This window comes from Bos javanicus, chromosome 25 (assembly GCF_032452875.1).
Source record: "Bos javanicus breed banteng chromosome 25, ARS-OSU_banteng_1.0, whole genome shotgun sequence".
In the NCBI taxonomy this organism is placed as follows: Eukaryota; Metazoa; Chordata; class Mammalia; order Artiodactyla; family Bovidae; genus Bos; species Bos javanicus.
The window spans coordinates 2,872,045-2,890,647 of NC_083892.1; the positions used below are offsets into that span (position 1 = coordinate 2,872,045).

Genomic DNA, 18,603 nt, shown 5'->3' on the forward strand with positions numbered 1-18,603 from the left:
CCTCCCCCTGCCCACCCCCCCCCCGCCCCCCTCGACGCCCCTGCCACTTTACACGGCAGAAACTGGACTCTGGCTGCCGCGGACGTCCGGCGCTGAGCCGGGTGGTGCTGCCCTCCAGCCGTCGTTGGCCACCGGATCACGCTTCCCTAGCTGGAAGCCCCGTCAGGCGCTGCGGATGGAAAAGCTCCAGCCCCAAACCAAACGAGAGGACCGCTGGCCAGGAAGTGGAGGGCTGCAAGCCTCAGCGCTCAGCCCAAGAACCCGAGCCCGCCGGCTACCAACCGGACCGCGCCCCCGGCGTCCACGCCCGCCGGGCTCGGGCCCCGAGGATCGGCCGGACCTGTCCAGCCCCTCCGCCGGCTCTCAGAGCCTCGCGAGCCTTTAGCAGACGCGCCCCCTAGAGGTGCCTCCGCTGCTCCACCGCCGACGTCCCAGCTTCTCTTGTGTCCACTCGCTCCGGTGTCCGGCTTCGCGCGAGGCCCGCCCGCTCTTAAGATGGCGGCGTCGGCGTCGCGAGGTGCCGCCCCACGTGGACGACGCTGGCCAATGGGCTTCCGCCTGTGCCGCCGGCCCGGCGCGGGAGGCGGAAGTGCCTCGGGCCGCCGCCTCCGTCCCGGCTGCGGCCCCTGCCGGTTACATAACTGGTTGCGGGCTCAGCGCGGCCCCACTTCCTGGCTCCCCGCGAACCAAGGATGCACTGAGCCCTAGAACGCTGTCCGCTGCCGCCGGCTCCCGCCCGAGGTGAGGCATCCCGGGGCTCGGGCCTGCGGCGGAGCGCCTGAAAGGGCGGGCGTCAAGGGAGGCAGGGGAGCAGTTCCGGGCCGGGGCGGCAGCGCAGTCGCGGGGTCCTGCCGGGGTGCAGGGGGCCCGAGGCGGCCCTGGCGGGGCGTGGGACGTCCCGTCGGTTCGAGGGAGGCCGGGGAGCTGCCCCCGCCAGCCGGCGCCCAGACATCTCCGCGGGGTTTCAGGGCGATCACAGAGCTCGCGTTTCCCCGGCCGAGGAGGGGGCCGAGGCCCCAGGGGCGCGATCCCGATCCTTTTGCTTGGGCTGCCTCCGTGCCAGGCCTCGGGACGACCTGGCGGGGGAGATTTGGAAGCAGAAGGCAGCCTGCCCCTTGCTGCCCGCCGGGCCTCGCGGGAGGTGCCGGGCCCGTCCTTTTCACAGTTCAGCGATTTGCTGCCTTGCCGGGCCCCATCGCTGCTTTGGTACTTGTTGCATGGGTTGTAGTTACTTGGCGACTTTTTTGCCCTCCCGTGAACTCTGGAAACCCTGAAACTCTTTCTCGGTCGTCTCCACTTCTTACTCCTTAAGCTGTGTATTTTGGTTAAGACAGCTCAATTCCTTACGTTTTGGGGTAGTTTAAAGGTTGGCCGTGCAGACCCTTGCACCACTTCTGAGCTCTGGCCCATTGATTGGGCACTTCCCATGTAACAGAGGGAATCTGTAGCCTCTGTGGTTTGTTCCCCTGGGAAGATTTTCAGGGAGGCTGAGCGCCTTCCCTGGACCACTAACAACAAATATCTGTGTGCTCAGGAAGTGATGGACCCCAGGGTCTGGGGATGAGAGGAGGAGTTACTCTGTCATAAACGTGGCCATTGGCTGCTTCCTTGGTCTATTTTAACTCTGCCCAGTCCTTAAGCCATACCATTTTGTTAGTTTCTCTTGAAGGAAAAGGATAACAGCCCTACAGCCCTGTGGTACCTGGAATGGTTGTAATCAGAGAGTCAGAACTGAAGATAACTTTGCTGGGTGCAGATATTTTACTGGAGCACAGAAGACAGAAAATTTAATGTTAACGCTTAACTGCCTGAACCGGAAAAGTCAGTATGACTGCAAGTCAGTGGTAGAAATACCACATTCTGTGAAGCACTTTGTATGTACAGCTAAGTGTTAGAAGTCCTTTGGCCAACAGTACTGGCTTGTGAGGCAGGGAGAAGGGTAGTCTTGAACAGCACTGAATTTAAAAGGGGCTGGAGCAAAACAAATCCTCTCTTCTGGCAAAAATCCCTGAATTGCTTTAAGCTCAGTTTGAGAAGAAAGGGTTCAAGGCCAGAAGAAACTCAAGGGTGGCTGAAATAGAAGTCCCTGTCATTTAACAAGTGGTCATGGCTGAGCATGACATAGGTCTTCATCTCCCCTGTTGTTGGAAGTTTGTGTGTTAGAATTAAAGTGCACTTTGGCCCTTTGAGAAGCAGTGTGCCTGGGCTCCTCTTTTGGGCCACAGTTTGCTGAAGTTCCATCTCACTGTGTTTCCAGAAGTGCTGGATTTCTATGAAGATGGTTAAAACCTGTAAGTAAGAGTCAGTGCATGGTGTGGTGTTCACAGGCCAAAATAAAAAATACACACATTATTTTAAAAGGTCTGTGTGTGTGTCTTACCTTTAGCCTCTCCCCACTATCACTTACAGTGACTTTATCACTGTAAAATGTTTATTTTAACCGCACCCACTCTCAGACTTCAGATGTGACCTGTTGATGTTGTTTGGCAACTTGGCCTCTGCCTATGTTGGAAGAAAATACCTGGATGTTAGGAGATTTGAGAAATGAAGACACTAGAACTAAGAAGGGTGGGGCCGTCATTGCTCACCTGGTGCTCTGTCCCGCAGACTGTCCCAGCCTCAGTGGACTGGCTTGCAGCAGTTTGTCTTCTAGCAGCTGAGATGTGTTTAGACCAGGTGGACCCAGAATCCTTACCTGGCAGCAGCTACAGGTATTCAGAGCTCTGAGTCTGGGGCAGTACAGATCTCTGCCAAAATGCCCCGAGGTCTCTGCTCGCTGCTGACGGCTCTCCTACCTGAACAGAAAGCTGGCTGCTTGTCAGCTGCCAGGCCTTCTCTTAAATGGAGGTTCCTCCCTCTCCGCATCTTCGCCTCCACCACCTCCTCCCTGACTTCTCTTTCTGGAAGAAACCCACGGAGTCCTCCTAGCTCACCCACCTCAGTTCCTCATTTACAGAAAAGAAGATTGGGATCTAGATCCTGCATCCTGCTTCCGTCCACACGCAGCGCTTTTGAGTAAAACACTGATCTGCAAAGTGATGCTGGAACTCCTGGGTCTCTTTCTGGCCAAGATTGAAGGTTGAATTTCATTCAACAAATGTTTCTAAGTGTCTCTGATAATTCTGGGATCAGACCTCCTTCCCGAAATATGATGATTTTAGCATGACTTCTGATCGAGACTGGCTGGCAGGCCAGGTCAGGGTTCCCTGAAGCCCAGTGCTGATTAAAGAGAGGTTAAAGAGAGATCTGTGTGTTTGAAAACCCAGTAAGCACATGCATAGTAGGGTTGACATTCTGCTCCGAACCTGAAATGTTTGCTCGGTGCCTCTGGAGTGATGGGAAGACATCTGAACAGGGAGCCAGGGCTTTCTGCACATAGTGGTTTGGGGTCTGTGTCAGCAGTTGAACCAGTGAGTGGTCCATTGAGTGCCGCTCTGCAGAGGCTGGCCAACATGTGGTGGTCACCTCGAGGTGCCCACGAGTGGAGCCTGGATGGTCAGGGTGTCACCTCACATGAGGGCCAGCCAGTCCCTAGTCCCATCCTGAGGGCCTCTCATACTCCCCATCTCCTCACCTGAGGCTGACTTCCTGCTCAGGCAGGGCCAACACTTGGAATACTGATGATGCGAGCCACCTATGAGTGTGACCACGTAGAGACCTTAAAATGCCTCTTTCAGTGAATAGACTCGCTTAGTGTCAACGTTGAAGGTCCATACCCGTGAAGTAACCCAGCTCTTGTGCACTGATGCCAGACATAAACATTCTAATAATATTCACAGTTGTAGGGACTTTCCTAACGGTCCAGGGGTTAAGACTCCAAGCTTCCAATGCAGTGGGCGTGGGTTCGATCCCTGGTCAGGGAACTAAGATCCCATATGCCACATAGCCAAATTAAAAAAGATTTGCATTTGTAAAGAAGCAAAGAGGAACTGATTGGGAAAAAGGACTCAGAACAAAAGTTTGTCCGCTTGCTTCCACAGGAAGACCAGAGAAAACAGACCACATTGAAAAAAGAACTTCTTCCAGTTCTATTTCTTGTTATTAAACAGTAAATTGTGTTCCTCTATTTTGTCTCCTGCATTCCTGAAATAGGACAGCAAAGTATTTGGGCAGAAAAGTAGTGAAATTTGAGCCCATCTTAAAAATAACTGAGAAGAAAGCAATTTCTTTTTATGAAATAGTCTCTGGGTAAGTGTCCCTTAGCTGCTGAAAGGATTTTTATCTGGACAGTGTTACTACAACAGTATTTCCATAGTTCCTGTAGCTCTGAGTTGCTTGCTCCTTTCTAACAACTTGTTTCTTTTTAGATGCTTCCTTGTGACTCTAGTTGTAAACTATTCAGAAGCTCTTGCTGGCCAGATATTTGCTGCTCTTTCTACTCTTAGCTTCAAATTACAGGATTGCTTCTCTTCCGGCCTCCTGTGTTTAACTTTTTTGTGGAAATATGTAGAAACGTATAGAAAAGTACTCTGCTTGACATTTGATCACGCTGTTACGTACCAGTGAAACCTCCCACCTCAGAAGCCCCCTCGGCCCCGTACCCAGTAAACCCTCTCCTATGTAAAAAGTTTGCTTTCTAGTAGGAAACTCAAGAATCTATTAACCTTCATTTTACTGAGGACAAAGTGAGGAGGGGGCTTTTGAGTTTTTGCTTCATATTGTGTATTGATTCTTATTTTACCATGAACCAAGTTTTAAACAGCATTTAACAAATGGGGGATGTTCTTTTTTAAACCTTTTTTGGTTTTTTTTAGATGGTTGTCCTGAAGCCTTTAAATATTTTTAAAATTGATTTTTATATGGCCACTGAATTTTCTTTGTAATGATTGCAGAGGAACTCTTTAAAATATTTTTCTTACTAACAACTGCCTCCTCTTTGCTTCATTACAAGTATGGGTCTGTGTTTATAATGTTTATTTCTGGCATCAGTGCATAAATGCCGTGCTATGCCAAGGGTAAGGGGCTTAAACATTGGCACTGAGAGTCTATTTTGGGGTAAAATGGATAACCATTCTACTTATAATTAGAAGAGACATTATAAAATTCTCAAGTTGTTACAATTAAAAACATACTGTAATATAAAAAATGTGTTCTGAATTTTCACATACCACCTGGAAGTCTTTATTTTTTTCTGATAATAAAAACAAGCTCATTGTTTAAAAAAAAACTCAAATGAGGCAGAAGTGAGTGATGTAAAACAGACATCTGCCTTAATCCCACAGGCAAATGCTGAGAGGAGATTGAATTTCTTTTTAAAAATAATTTTTGTTATGAAAGTTAACCACATGGTCAAGTATTAATTTATACCGAATTTGACCCACGTTCACATTTAACATCTGTGGGATTTTGAAGGATCTTAAATACAAACCCAGGGACGCAGAGATTAAAAAGTCAAATGTAAAACAACAAAGCCCAGCAGAGTCAGGTGGAAAAAGCACAGAAGCGCTGGAGAGGGCTGGGGGCGCTGGTTTGCTGAAGGGGCAGCGGTGAGAGGCAGGCAGGGTTTCTGAACCCGAGACCGCCATGGCTGTACTGAGCTGCCAGTGGCGTCCATTTCAGCCCCAGACCCGGGCAGTGCTGAGTGGGCCCGCCTCTGGAAGAATCCATTCTCCTCCTCATCCTCGAGAATCTGGTGACGGCCCGAGTTTCCAGTGCGGGTCCTGCACGTTCACTAGTCCCTGGAAGAGAACTTGGCACCTGGCAGCCATGGCCCTATTTGTAGAAGGCTTACTTTTACTCGCCTGCCAGACACCCTGCACATGTCCTGTGAGGACTTTGGTCCCCGCGTCACAGCCCTGCCGGGACCCAGGGCCCGCACGTGGCGGGGGTGCCGGACAGTGCGTGTGTGTGGCCTCGAAGCCTTGCCTGTCCCTGGGACTCCACTGCTGTAAGAAATACTGTGAGCCAGTGGTCCCTCTTGGTTTTGGCAGGGAGGGCGTGAGCTGACGCTCGTGGGACAGTTCAGGACTCTGTTTCTCCTCCTGGAACTCTTGATTCAAGGAGGCGGATCAAATAGTCAAGGAAAACACCTTGAGTGATGCAAGGGGATCTCCTGCCTTCTCCTGAGGGCTTGGGAGGGGAGCATCCCCTCCGACAGGTGTGTTAACCCCTCCCTGCCCAGCCTGCTGGATGGCATTCTTTGTGTTCACTGATGTGCTGTTTGCCTCGGAATTCCTCAAGCAAAGGAAGTGTTTCTGAGAGTATTTAGGTAAAAGAGCAAGAAAACACACACCTCCTCACCCCCTCCAGCCCCGCCAGTGATCACAGATGTCCATCTCTGCTCTTTACTGCAACCGCAGTGTCTAGTGCGGGGCCTGGGTTTTCAGTTCAACTTTGATAAATAAATGAATGGATTCTCTTTGCGATGGGGGCGGTGGTCATAGAACCCCTGGCCCAGAGGGAAGCACGGGCTAACCCCGGGACTGCTCCAGACCACTGGTTGTTGTCTTGTTTTGGAGTCGAGAGATGGTTCACATGCCGCCCAGCCGGCAGATCTGAAGTGTGCAGGTGAATGCAGTTGATGACCCTGATGGACATGGGAACATTGTCGCCGGCCCCATGAGTCATCCTATGCCCTCCCATCGAGGTCCTCTGTACCCCCCAGCCGCATTCTCATTGCTCTTACCGTCAGTGTCTTTAGCCAGTTTTAGAATATCACACAAATGGAATCCCCCACTGTTAACAGTTCGCAGGTGCAGTGCTGTGTCTTAAATTGTGTGTGAGGAGACTGTGGGCTCCCTTTGGGGCATCGTGTGGCGGACTGTAAGAGGGAGGTGCTTTGAACCCACAGTGCTGGGTGTTTGTGTCTTGTCTGCTGTAAATTATTCATATTTCTCCTCCCACTCTCAGGCTTTGAAAGGCTTCCAGGCTGCTGTAGAGACAGCTCCCACCGCCCCGCCCCCAGATGGCTGCTCACTTGAACAAATGAGCTGAACTGACACGGTTTCCCTCACTCCCTGCTCTGAGCCCTTCAGCCCATTTTACTGATGAGCAGGGTGGTGCCGTGTGTCCATCACTGGCTTACTTTTCCTTTTTTGCGCCATCCACCCTTAAGGCAAGAGCTTGGAATCTGTTGTTGGGTTTGTTGAGCCAATAAGCCTGATGCCTGCAGCATTTCACATTGGAGGGCCCTGGTGGTCTTTAACTCTGTGCCGTGGACTAGTATGCACTGATCTTTCCCGTGCTTTGTTTGAGAAGGGGCCCGGAGTGCAGGGACAGGCCAGGGTGGTGCTCTGCCCCATGGGCATTGTGATGGTGCCAGGAAACCCCTCCCGAAACTAGAACAGTCCCATCCCGAGGCCCTAGGTCCTGAATCCCCAGCACTTGGCAGCTGGGGGGTGGGGTGGAGGATATGCCTGAGATGTTGGAGTTCACTCTGTCCTCTGGTTGGGCACGCGCAGTCCCTCAGGAAGTGGGGTCTGGGAGCGCATGCCCAGGTGATCAGGCATCACCCCCAGCCACCGCATGGCATCAACCCAGGGACCCGAGAGGTCATTTCAGCTCAGAAGGAAGATGACTCTTGCAGACAGCCCACGGGGACGAGGTTTAGGGAAGGAGAAAGGGCAGATGGAGAGGTGAGTGGGCTGGCCCTTCATCGTCATGGAGAATCCAATTTCTGTCCCTTCTAGAAATGTTCCACTCGCCCACCCCTGCAGGCCAAGGGCAGAAGGCAGACCTAGCAAGCCCGGAAGAACTCTTGCTGCAGGCCGGAACTGTGTCTTCTCCTGCACAGTGCGTCCCTGCTATCGTAGGATCTGTGTGTCTGTGTCTTTGTAGGGAAATGCACGGAAAGGTGGCCTGTGTGCCTGCGGCTCCAGCCCCCTGGGGCTCAGGACAAAGGGCTGACCCGGGGGCTCTGCTCTGGTTCACCTGCCACCTCTGTCCTCCAGTGAGTCTTCTGAGTCCTTGTCCCTTAAGCCCGTAGGGCAGCACATAGCAACAGGAGGTCAGTACTTGGCTGAAGGTTCCAGGTGGACAAGCGGGGTCCCCAGAGGTGTCAGATGTCAGTCTCCCGGCCTCTCCCCCAGTGGTGGACCAGCGCTGCCCACCATACCCCCTCTGTCTTGACCACCCGCCCACCCCCCAAACATCCCTTTCTCTCTGGCATGTGGGTGCCGGATTCTCCCTCCTCCACTCCTGTCGGTTGGGCTCGGGCAGATCAGGCACAATAATATACTACATTTCCCCTTAGTTAGATGTGACACGTCTCTATTTTTAAATCAAGGCATCTAAAGAACGGCCTTTGAAAACATCCAAGTACTTTTAATAGGGATGTGAGAATCCACAAATAGCTGTGTGTCTTAGAGGCCAGTGTTCTTTATGAACGCTGAACAGGGAAATCCTGCCCCTTTGGTCAAGAGCATCGTCACAAGGACACTAGGGTGAAAATGTATAAATCCCAGGACGGGCAAGTTGCTTGTTTATTATCAGCCTCTCCCTTTGCTGTCACTCCTCAACCTTTAAAATGTTTTAAAACCAACTTTATGGAAGTTTAACATACATACAACAGAATACACCCAATGAGTTTAACATACGTGTATATACGTTTGTGTACGTAACTCAAGATACAAAACATTTCCATCCCCTCGGGAAGTGCCCACCCCAGCCTCTTTGTAGTCAGCCTCCTGGTGCAGGTACCACAGGTACCTTGCTTCCTGGTGCTCCCTGTGGTGCCAGCTCCCCAGGTACCCAGCATCTGCCTGCGGCCGCGCGGAGTATCTGCGCCCCCAGCTCTGCAGCTGGGGTTGTCAGTCGCCGGCACTTGTCCTGCCAACTCCGGGGAGAGACTGCGGAGGGTGAGCCGACGCCTCCTGTCCTGTACCTCCTCCTGCGGAGCTCAGAGCACCCCAGCTCTTGGTTGAGAACCTGGTGGGCACAACCAGTGAGACACCTGGAGCTCTGCCAAGGGTGATGAGAGCAGGCAGTCTTGTTGCCCAAGAGGAGGGCGTGGCACTTCCAGCAGCAGGAGGGCTCTGGCCTCGGGCACCCTTTTGGCCTCTGGCATTGCCTGGGTCCTCGCAGTGCCCCCGCACAGAACCATCGTTTCCCCAGCCCTGACCACAACTTTTGTTAAGGAAAATTTCAAATACATAGAAAAATGGAATGTGTAAACAGTCAGTTCCTGTTTTGTATAAACCTGCCACTTAGATGCAACCACTAACAGCATTTTGTCACATTTGCTTCCTAAGCAGTTGAAAAAATTTTGAGTTATTTAGTTTTAAACCTGATGATGCCTCGCTCTGAAGTATTTCAGCAGAGCATCTCTAAGACCGTCTACAGGAGCACTCCACCTTCCACATCTGAGATAGTAACAGGTTCATAATCATTTCATAATACATTCATCATCTTGCATCCAGCCCACATTTAAGTTTCTCCCAAATGTTGTTTGACTTTTTGTGTTTCCCAGAAGGAGTTTGCACATCATGTTTGGTTGTAGGTCTCCCTGTCTCTTTCAGTCTGCTTCTGTTTTTTTAATGACAATGAGTGTTTGGAGAGAGCAGGCAGCTGTCAGGTAGAATGCCACCCCTTCTGTGTGTGTCAGATGTCATGGTGCCCGTGTACCGGGTAGCCTCGAGGCTTGATCTGCTTCAGACCCAGCACTTTAGGCTGGGACCAAAGGGCTTTGTGTATTTTACTGGAGGCACTGGCAGGCTGGCCTCTATCCCTGGGGGTCCTGTGGCTGCAGGATCTCAGGGGGTGCAGGGTTCGGCTTTTCCTTGGCGATTGCTTGGTCGTGGGGGTGTAGGTGCTTCGTCGGAGCCCACACTTGACCCTCCTGTCTGGATTGAGCATAGCTTCCTGATTTAGTCGTTGCAACTCGTGGCCCCTGACTTGAACTTCTGGCATCTCTTGAAGTCTTTCTCTGTACATGAATCTTAATCTCCTGGATGGGGAGGAGAAACAGCCCATCCCGTAAGTGCCTCTCTAAATCCACCAGGTCCCTGGGGCCGTTGAGCTCTGGGTCATAGGATGCCACTGACCCGGGCAGAGAGGCGGGGCCGTGTGCCCTCCCAGTGGAGGAACAGCGGGTGAGGGGAAGCGGGGTGGGTGTGGGCACTCAGTGTGCAGCTCAGTGGGGCTGAGCGGGGAGAGAACAGAGGCCAGCTGCCCTCCACAGGGCTCAGGAGCGTCCCGGGTGAGCAGGGAGGGGGCCTCTGGGTATCCCCATCCTCCCAGGCCTTCTCTGCAGGGTAGGGTGTCTGTGATGCCTGGTGTGGGAACACTCATGAGGGGAGAGGCCCTCCACCCACGGGGCCACTGTGAGCGTTCCCGTCCTGCTAGCCCTGCAGATTGCCTGAGGAGGAGGTTTGGGGCGTGCGCCGCCCTCCTGACGCCCCTCCCCCACAGGTGTGAATGACAGAGGCGGTGCCGTCCAGCGCGCTCAGCGAGGTCAGCCTGCGCCTCCTCTGCCACGATGACATAGACACCGTCAAGCACCTGTGCGGCGACTGGTTCCCCATCGAGTAAGTCCAGCGGGTCTGCAGGTGGGCATTGGGGTGGGGGTGTCCGGGGGCCTGTGCACAGAGTGCTTAAGCTGGGGGGCTCGCTGTGTTGGTCCTTGGTGACCGAGAGCCCCCTCACCCGTCGGGGCCCCAGGCCCTGCTCCCTGGCGCTCCTGGTCTCTCTGCACCTCACCATGTTCTTGTACAGAGATCGGGAAGGGCCTTGCAGAGAATCTTCAGTTACAAAGACGCTTCATGCAGTGCTGCTTATGACATTCAGAAAATCGAGAAGCAACCTAAGTGTCCTAACAGAAAGGAATTGGTTCCCTACATCAGGGGATATACATGCAGAAGTACAATATTTCCAGCCAGGGACAAAGAAATCTGTCCTCGAGGTTTATATGTTTGTCTGTGTATGTGTGAGATAGTAGGTGAAAAAAGCAGACGAGAAGCCAGGATATACCACAATCCCTCTTTTATTTGAAAGCATATACAAGATAAAAGCTTAGGAGGAAGTGTGCCATGTAGCAAATGTTTTTGGTAGTTCTTTGGGTGGATGATTAGCAACTACAAGTTTTGTTTGGTTTTGCTTGTCTCTGTTTCCTGCATTTTCCTATAATGTGCTCGTAGAGCATTTATAGTGAGGAAAAATAGTACAAACTCTTAAAAATTGAAAATAAACACTATCCTGCCAACATCACGTCTCCATGAGTCTCAGCCTCAGACCTGCTCAAGCCGGTCATCCACCCCTTACTTCCCTGATTGGAGTGTGCTGTGGGCTAGCGGTGGTTTCATAGAAAGTGACCATCAGCCCAGCAGTCCCACCGCTGGACAGGAATCCAGCAAGTCTGTGCAGTAGACCCTGCTGAGGGTGACCTGGGGTGGGTGGAGCCTTACTGGCCGGAGTCTCTGGGCCTCTGAGGAGCCCAGCCTTCCTGCCTCCTTGGAGATGGCTGGGCTGGAGGCCTTAGGTTCTAAAGATGGTGGACAGAACTGTAGTCCCCTCGGGCCGTGTGGTGGCTCACTCCTGGCCGCTGTGCCAGCTTGACACTGCTGGTCAGAAGGTGGGACTGATGGACCAGGAGAGGAGGCTGGGTGATGCTCAGCTTCTGTGGAACTTTCTGGCAGGGACAGTGGGGCAGTGGCCTCTACAGAGCAGACCTGAGGAGAGCACCTCCGTGGGTCTCCAGGCGGGGTCTGAGACCCTCCTCTGCTCTTGGTCCCAAGAAAGGAATCCCAGGCTAACCTAGCCTGTCAGGAAACCACCCCTCACTCCCACCTGTCCGAGTCTCCTGGGCTGCAGCTGACTCTGCCTTTTCAGCACTGCCTCACTGCTCTGTTCCCCGCTGCCCTCGGGGTTCTTGCTGAGCAGCCCCAGCAGCTCTGGACACACCTTGCCCTCATGTGCCCAAAACTCAAAGGCCACTCAGCAGTGAATGGTCCCATCTGGACGGATAACGGCTATCAGAAGTTGCAACTCTGAGGGTGATGCCCTTTGGTGGAGACTGGGTGGTGGGCAGACCCTGAGTGCTGGACGGAGCAGCCAAGGGTCCCCCGTGGTTCCACTCTGAAGCACAGTGGTGATTGGACCTGACCTTCGGCCAGTCCACATGCGTTTATCTCTTCCTCAGGTACCCAGACTCATGGTATCGTGATATCACCTCCAACAAGAAGTTCTTTTCCCTCGCCGCGACCTACAGGGGTGACATCGTGGGGATGATTGTAGCTGAAATTAAGAATCGGACCAAGATACACAAGGAGGTGAGTGTCTGCAGCGATGGCTCAGGGGCTGACACCTCTGGACGCTGCCTGCGCTGGGCCCCATCCTCTTGGGAGCCTGGGCAGGTGTGAGTCCTAGGTGGTTGGTTTCATTCTGTGTGTTTGTGACACAGTCATACATGCATTAAGTTGCACGACCTGACTGTGGGCTTCACAGTGACCCTTGTCGTGAAGTAGGGAGGAGGGTGATCGGTACACGGGCTTCCTGTGGCTTCGAGTCACAAGAGCCGGAAGGAGGCTTCCTCCCTGAGGCCAGTGGTGGGTCCTCCTGTGTCCAGGTTAACTGCTGGGCGGAGGCTGGGGTGAGAATGGGCCGGGCTGCCCCTGATCCAGCACCTGGGAGCCACTTAGCGAGCACGGGACAGGACACAAGCCGAGTCACAAGTGTCCTTTCCAGTGAGGGAGCGAAAACCACACACATGGCAGAGCCTTCCGGTTCTTTGTGAGGCAGAAGAACATGAGACCCTGGTCCTGGTCAGAGGCGTGACTCTCCCAGTCCGGTGGTCCATCTCTGGAGCCAAGAGGCCGCGTGGGGTGTCATGTCGCTCGGCCGCCCCCACCTGCCTCCCCCTGTACTCCAGGACCCCATGGGACCGTGTGGGATCCTTCAGTTACAGCGCCCACACCCCGTGGGGCCGCCTTGTCTCCTGGCACGTGGACTGACACGGACCAAGGGCCCCCTGAGCAGCGCTTCTTCCCACCGTGACTGCTCTGGTCCGGCTTTGCTAACCCTCCCGCCTGGTTTACCACCCGCCCCAAGAGAAGCAACTTTGCGTGTGCCTTGTTAGCAGCAGTTTCTCACAGAAGGGCCCGCAGCCTCTCGCTTCCATGGGGCTGGGGTGGCTCTCCATTGCCCCCTGTCCTGGGTTCTCCTGCCCCGGTGTTCCCCCAGGTGTGTGTCCCAGAAGTTGGCCCAGGAGCTGTGCGTGTCCTACAGCAGGACCGGGGCCTCCACTGCTGACTCTGCGGTCTCTGACTTTCTCTCTAGGACGGAGATATTCTGGCCTCCAGCTTCTCTGTGGACACACAGGTCGCGTACATCCTCAGCCTGGGAGTGGTGAAGGAGTTCAGGAAGCACGGGATAGGTAAGGGGGGCCTGTAAGTCCCCCCAGCTCGCCTCTGCTCCCTGCCGACTCTCTCATAAGACCTGCTCGGTCTCTGTCTTGCTCTATCCTTCGGCCCTCTGTTGGGGCCAGACTCGCACCCTTCCTTCGTTCCCTGCCCCCGACAAGTCTGCCGGCCCCACCCACTCTCAGCCTTCAGCCTGTCTTCTTTCCACGTTTCGCTGGGTCTTTCTGCTGTGGCCTCCTTCCCAGATCTGGTGAGATCAGATGAATAACCCCTGCCGGGCATCCTCATCAGAGAACGGCCCCTCTGACCGTGCCTCTCGCGCGTAATTGAAGGAACAGTCCCAACCATGGTTTATCGGATGCCTGCCACCCTTGGGGGCCCTGCCGCCCACACAGCTCCAAACTCCTGTCCCACGCGGCCAGCGAGCGTCGGGATCTTCCCTCGTAACCAGGCCCTTCCACTCCATGTTTTCCTGGGCTAAAAGGGCAGTGAGTTTCACTGTAGGTCCAGCCCTTGGGAGGGACTGTGGCTGGCTTACATCCTCGTCCGGGACATTCGAGCCTCAGCTGACAAGCCCCACCAAGGGTTCGGACGTTAGGGACTCCGGCAATGGGTGGTTTTGGAAGATCAGCCTTTGCCTCACGCTCCCTTCCCCCCACCGCCCCTTTCCTGTCACCCCTCAGGGTCCCTGTTACTTGAGAGTCTAAAGGATCACATATCAACCACTGCCCAGGACCACTGCAAAGCCATCTACCTGCACGTCCTTACCACCAACAACACAGCCATAAGCTTCTACGAGAACAGAGACTTCAAGCAGCACCACTATCTCCCTTACTACTACTCTATCCGCGGGGTCCTCAAAGATGGCTTTACCTACGTCCTCTACATCAACGGCGGCCACCCCCCTTGGACTATCTTATATCCTTTCTCTCTCGGGGGTGAGGATTGGTGGCTTCCTAGTGGGGTCTGTGTGCCAACTGAAGCCACGGTTGCCTTCACGTGGCATCCCTGAGGCCAAGTTCATGGGACCCAAGTGTTGTGGGCAACTCTGACCAGCACATCTTGACAGGATATAATGGTCTGGGTGTGGATGCTGGGAAAGTAGGTGCTCCCTGGATGTCAGCCTGGCCCAAGATCCATCCGTCAAGTATCTACTGAGAGCCTCCTATTTGAGGTCGAGGGGGATGCAGCAGTGACTAAGGCAGACAAAAACCCCTGCTTTAGTGCTGACGGGAGAAAACAAGCGCGGGAGGCGAAAAGAGTGGTTTGTTGATTTTGAACTCTGGATTCAAACCTTCCTTATCGGGTGCGTGACCCAGCTGGGTTTCCCTGCCCTCCACCCTCCTCTTCAACCTTCCTCTTCAAGGGCCAATTCTCTCTGGCCCTTGACAGATTCGATGGAGGCCAGGAGTCTTCCTAACAGTCACAGGGAGTGGCCCCCAAAATAATGTGTGTATGTGAGAGACAGAAGTTAAACGAATGATTCCAGGCTTTATCCATTTCATAGGGAAATAAACAGGAAAAACAGGGGTGACCCAAAAGCCTGCAGGCCTGGCTCACGTGAAGGGGGGCGCTCTCTGTGGGCATCCACGGGGTGGAGACTGCAGACCCCTCCTCGTCTCAAGGACAGGGCCCGGCATAGGGGCAACAGGAGCTCTTGCTCCACCAGACCCCGCCCCCGGCTCCCAGTCGCGTCCAGCCTCAGTCGGGTCCGGGCGTGTGGGGCTGCACCTCGAAGGTCCTGTGTTTGCACAGCAGAGCCCCCTCCATCTGATGGGGCTCCCAGCCCTGCAGAGGCCACGCAGGCTCATGGCCGCCCGCAGGAGCGGTGTGTTGTGTGCAGGCAGCCCCTGCGGGTCACCGTGCTGACTGAGCGGCCCAGGGCGTGCGGGCAGGCGGGCAGGCCAGGCGGAATCTTCCTTAACGGAGCCGCACGGACTACATCCAGCACCTGGGCTCCGCGCTAGCGAACCTGAGCCCCTGCTCCATCCCACACAGGATCTACCGCCAGGCCCAGAGCCTGCTCTGCAGCTTCTTGCCATGGTCTAGCATCTCTACCAAGGGCGGCATCGAGTACAGCCGGACCATGTGACGCCAGCCAGGCAGCCTCCGCCGGGCCCCACCCCCCCGGCATCTGGCGGGCGCCGCCTTCCTGGCCATCTGACTGCGGCTGTCCTCTGCAGAGGAACTGGTGGCCACCTGCCGGGCTGGTCGACCCGCCCCAGCCGCAGGCCGGTGCTACACGGGTTCGGGAGCAGAGCAACGTGGGGCATGCCCTGTCTCCCCAGGTACCCGGAGCAGGGGTTGCGGGAAGTGGAGGAGAGCCTAGGGGGTGATGGTCAGGGAAGTGAGGGGCCCCGCGCTGTCAGCAGTGAGAACAGGCAGCCCCAGGTGTGCATCTGCCACACAGGTCATGGGCGACAGAGCCCAGGGCCAGGGGGATCCCTGACCACCTCTGGGAAAATTTGGAGGAAAAGCAGAGTCCTTGAGCCCTGGCCAGAGCATTGTCTTTTCACGCCCTAAACTCCTTTTTTAAAAAAATAACATACTTACGTGGTTCAAAAGTTGAAAGTTACCAAAAGATCGAGTCTCTTTCCCCTGGGGCCCCGGATGCTCAGCTTCTCCTTCCCAGGCCGTGGTGCCACCGTGTCCCTGGCCGTGCTTCCTTGGGTGTACACGTGGCCTTGACAGCGCCAGCGGCGCCCGCTCACTCTTTGAGCTCCTGGCTGAGTGCTCTGCCCAGACACGGCCACTTCTGAGAGCTATGGGGACACCAGGATGCATTCATGAGTGGACATGACCCGGAGCAGGTTGTGACAGGGGCCGAGCCCACATGGCAGGGCTCCGTGGCCTCCTGGGCTGGCACCCCTGTTGGTGCCATGGTTTGTGCTGGGACCAAGGGACCGAGGGGAGCTGGTGGTCCCTGGAAGGAACTCTGGGCCTGGAGGAGTGCCAGCGCCTGGCTTGGAGCTCCTAGGCCAGTTCCTTGGGGTGGGGGCAGAGCGTTTCCACCCTGGCCTTCACCCTGCTCCCCTCTTGTCTACCCCACAGGCTCTCCCAGGCCTCCTACCCGCTCTGAAAACCTTCAGTTCTGCTGAGCCCTGGCCCAGCCCTGCGTGTGCACACCGGCCTCATGGGCGGCCCTGGTGGCAGCGTTCACTGTGGTCTGTTTTTTCCGCTGCCCCGGGCGCAAGGCCGTGGGAAGGGGCTTCTTCTCTGTGCCCCTCACCAGCCTCCCCCCATCCTCAGCCCATTCCTTCCAGCTCCTTCCTCCAAAGCCAGAATTAACTTCTCAGAGGGAGGAACCCAAGTGTTACGGACACACTTGACCCTAAAGACACAGGAGCCTGAAAAAAACAAGGGGTCGAATACCGGGAATGCCAGCCCCTCGTCCAGAGCCAGCCCCCAGAGGCCCGGGAGCAGGGAGCAATCTGATCCCTCTACCTGGGGCTGGGGCTCCTGGGGGACAGCCAGAGAGGCCCCTCACCCACACTCTGAGCTCCGACTCTCAGGCTCTGCTCCCCACATGGGCCTCAGGATAACAGGCTGGATGCTCACACCCCCACCAGGAGGATGAGTCCTCCCACGGGCTGGCTTCATTCTGTCCCGGGTGACCGGAGCTGCCCGGCCGACGGTGGACGTGCCATTCACCTGAGCTGCTGTGGGGAGCCAGGTTGAGGACGTGTGCCGATAAGGATCCCCAGGGTCCATGCCCCCCTCCCCCGCCCCCAGGCTCCCAGCCCCTTGAGCTGCAGCTCTGAGGCCTGGCCAGATACAAAGGGGACAGAGGACGACGCTGCACACTGCGTTGACCAAGTGAGACCCAGCCTTTGAGGCTGGGGGCAGTCACGTGCCTTGTGATCCCTCCGCCTCTGGAGCAGAGACTCTGAGGGGAGTGTGCACGGATCCCCTAGAGCTGCTCGCTGCCCGCCCTGCCTTCTGGAGCAGACGGGGTGGTGCAGAGTTGTGCTTGGCCCAAGAGCTGGAGAGGGAACAGGGCAGGTGGGGCTGCGTGACCGCGTCCTTCCCTCCCTTGGAACTTCCAAGCCTGGGGGCTCCCGGGATGAAGGGCATCTGGGCAGGAGGGCTTCAGCCTCCCCTCCTCCGAGCTGACATCAGCTTCACGCTGAGGCCCAGCTAGGTGTCCTCCCTAATCTGAATCAACAATGACCATGTAATTTTTTTTTTTTTCCCGGCCCTTGGGGTAAGGGAAGAGTCTTCCAGAATGTTCTGCCTTGGACATTGGTAATGAGCTCAGAGGCCTTGCCCTGCCCCTCCATCCCGCCCCCTAATCATTGCAGTGTCCAGCCCAGTGTTGAACAGATTGTAGTGTTTCTTCTCATTACAAACAAATAAATAGACTTCAGTTGGTCACATTCGGTCTTTGAAGGCTCTTTGCGCTTCTGGCCCTGCTCCTTGGGCCCACCCCGAGGCTGAGGGCGGCTCAGGAGGTGCCTGTCCCCTGGCAAGTCCCAAAGCCGGCTTCCAGCTCAATGGGCGATTGTTTTTTTTACAATTCTAGTTGTAACTTCCCCTGCTAAGGAATGTAGCCCTGGAAGAGGCTCTAGAACTGATGGCAAAGCAGTGGTCAGGCGGGGGCTCTGCCTCTGGCCTCTCTGGGGACAGGGGTCATGCCTGTCCCTCCATCAGACAAATGAGGAAAACTGGTTGAGGGGCTGGGAGTTGCCCAGGAGCCACACAGCTGTGAGCAGTGGGCCTGAGAGCCCAGCCTGTGGAAGTCGGGCCCCTCCATAGCCTGGGTGCGTTGTTCCCAAGGGCTGCTCCTCCCCCAGATGGCCCTCCTGCGGGACAGGGCCTGGGGCTGGTGGCCCCGACTTGGACCTTCCCCCGCCCCAACCAGGGACCAGCGTCTCCAGAATCTGCCGTCCGAGGATACAGGGATGGGGCAGGGCCTGAGGGAGCCTTCCCTTGTGTCTGGAAGGACGCCCGCTGTCCCGACGTCCAGAATGTGCTTGACATCATCACGTGTGGTCTGACAGATGCCCATGAGAGGGGCAGGTGGGCCCTGGCCCGGCTCGGGCTGCCGGGACAGGAAGCCAGAGATGGCGAGGAACATGGAGGCAAACCCGGATCCTCCCATCCAGTCTCCACAGGCCAAAGCCCAGTGATGTGGAGCAGGGGGTCTCGGCCAGAGTGATTCTGCCCCCCAGGGGACATGAGGCCACCCAGAGGCTGTGGTTGTGCCACATTCCAGGAGGAGGGCGCTCCTGGAATGCAGTGAATGGAGGCCAGGGACAACACTGGACATCCTACAGCACACAGGATGGCCCCCGAGACAGAGAGCGGCCCA

The 18,603-nt window shown here is 55.6% G+C and overlaps 1 protein-coding gene across 2 annotated transcripts; it reads left to right on the forward strand.

Moving 5' to 3' along the window:
- Window positions 1-556: 556 nt before the first annotated feature.
- Window positions 557-17,668, forward strand: NAA60 (N-alpha-acetyltransferase 60, NatF catalytic subunit). Of its 2 annotated transcripts, XR_009733451.1 has the most exons (7): window positions 557-741; window positions 10,348-10,463; window positions 12,074-12,203; window positions 13,210-13,306; window positions 13,976-14,210; window positions 15,228-15,580; window positions 16,344-17,668. XR_009733451.1 is itself a non-coding variant. In XM_061401007.1 (6 exons), exons 2-6 carry the CDS (start codon window positions 10,354-10,356, stop codon window positions 15,382-15,384), a joined length of 729 nt encoding a protein of 242 aa, XP_061256991.1. In that variant the 5' UTR covers window positions 557-741; window positions 10,348-10,353; the 3' UTR covers window positions 15,385-17,668. The 2 variants fall into 2 exon arrangements, 1 of the variants encoding a protein (XP_061256991.1); XM_061401007.1 differs by having other exon boundaries at window positions 15,228-17,668.
- The last annotated feature ends 935 nt before the right edge of the window (window positions 17,669-18,603 follow it).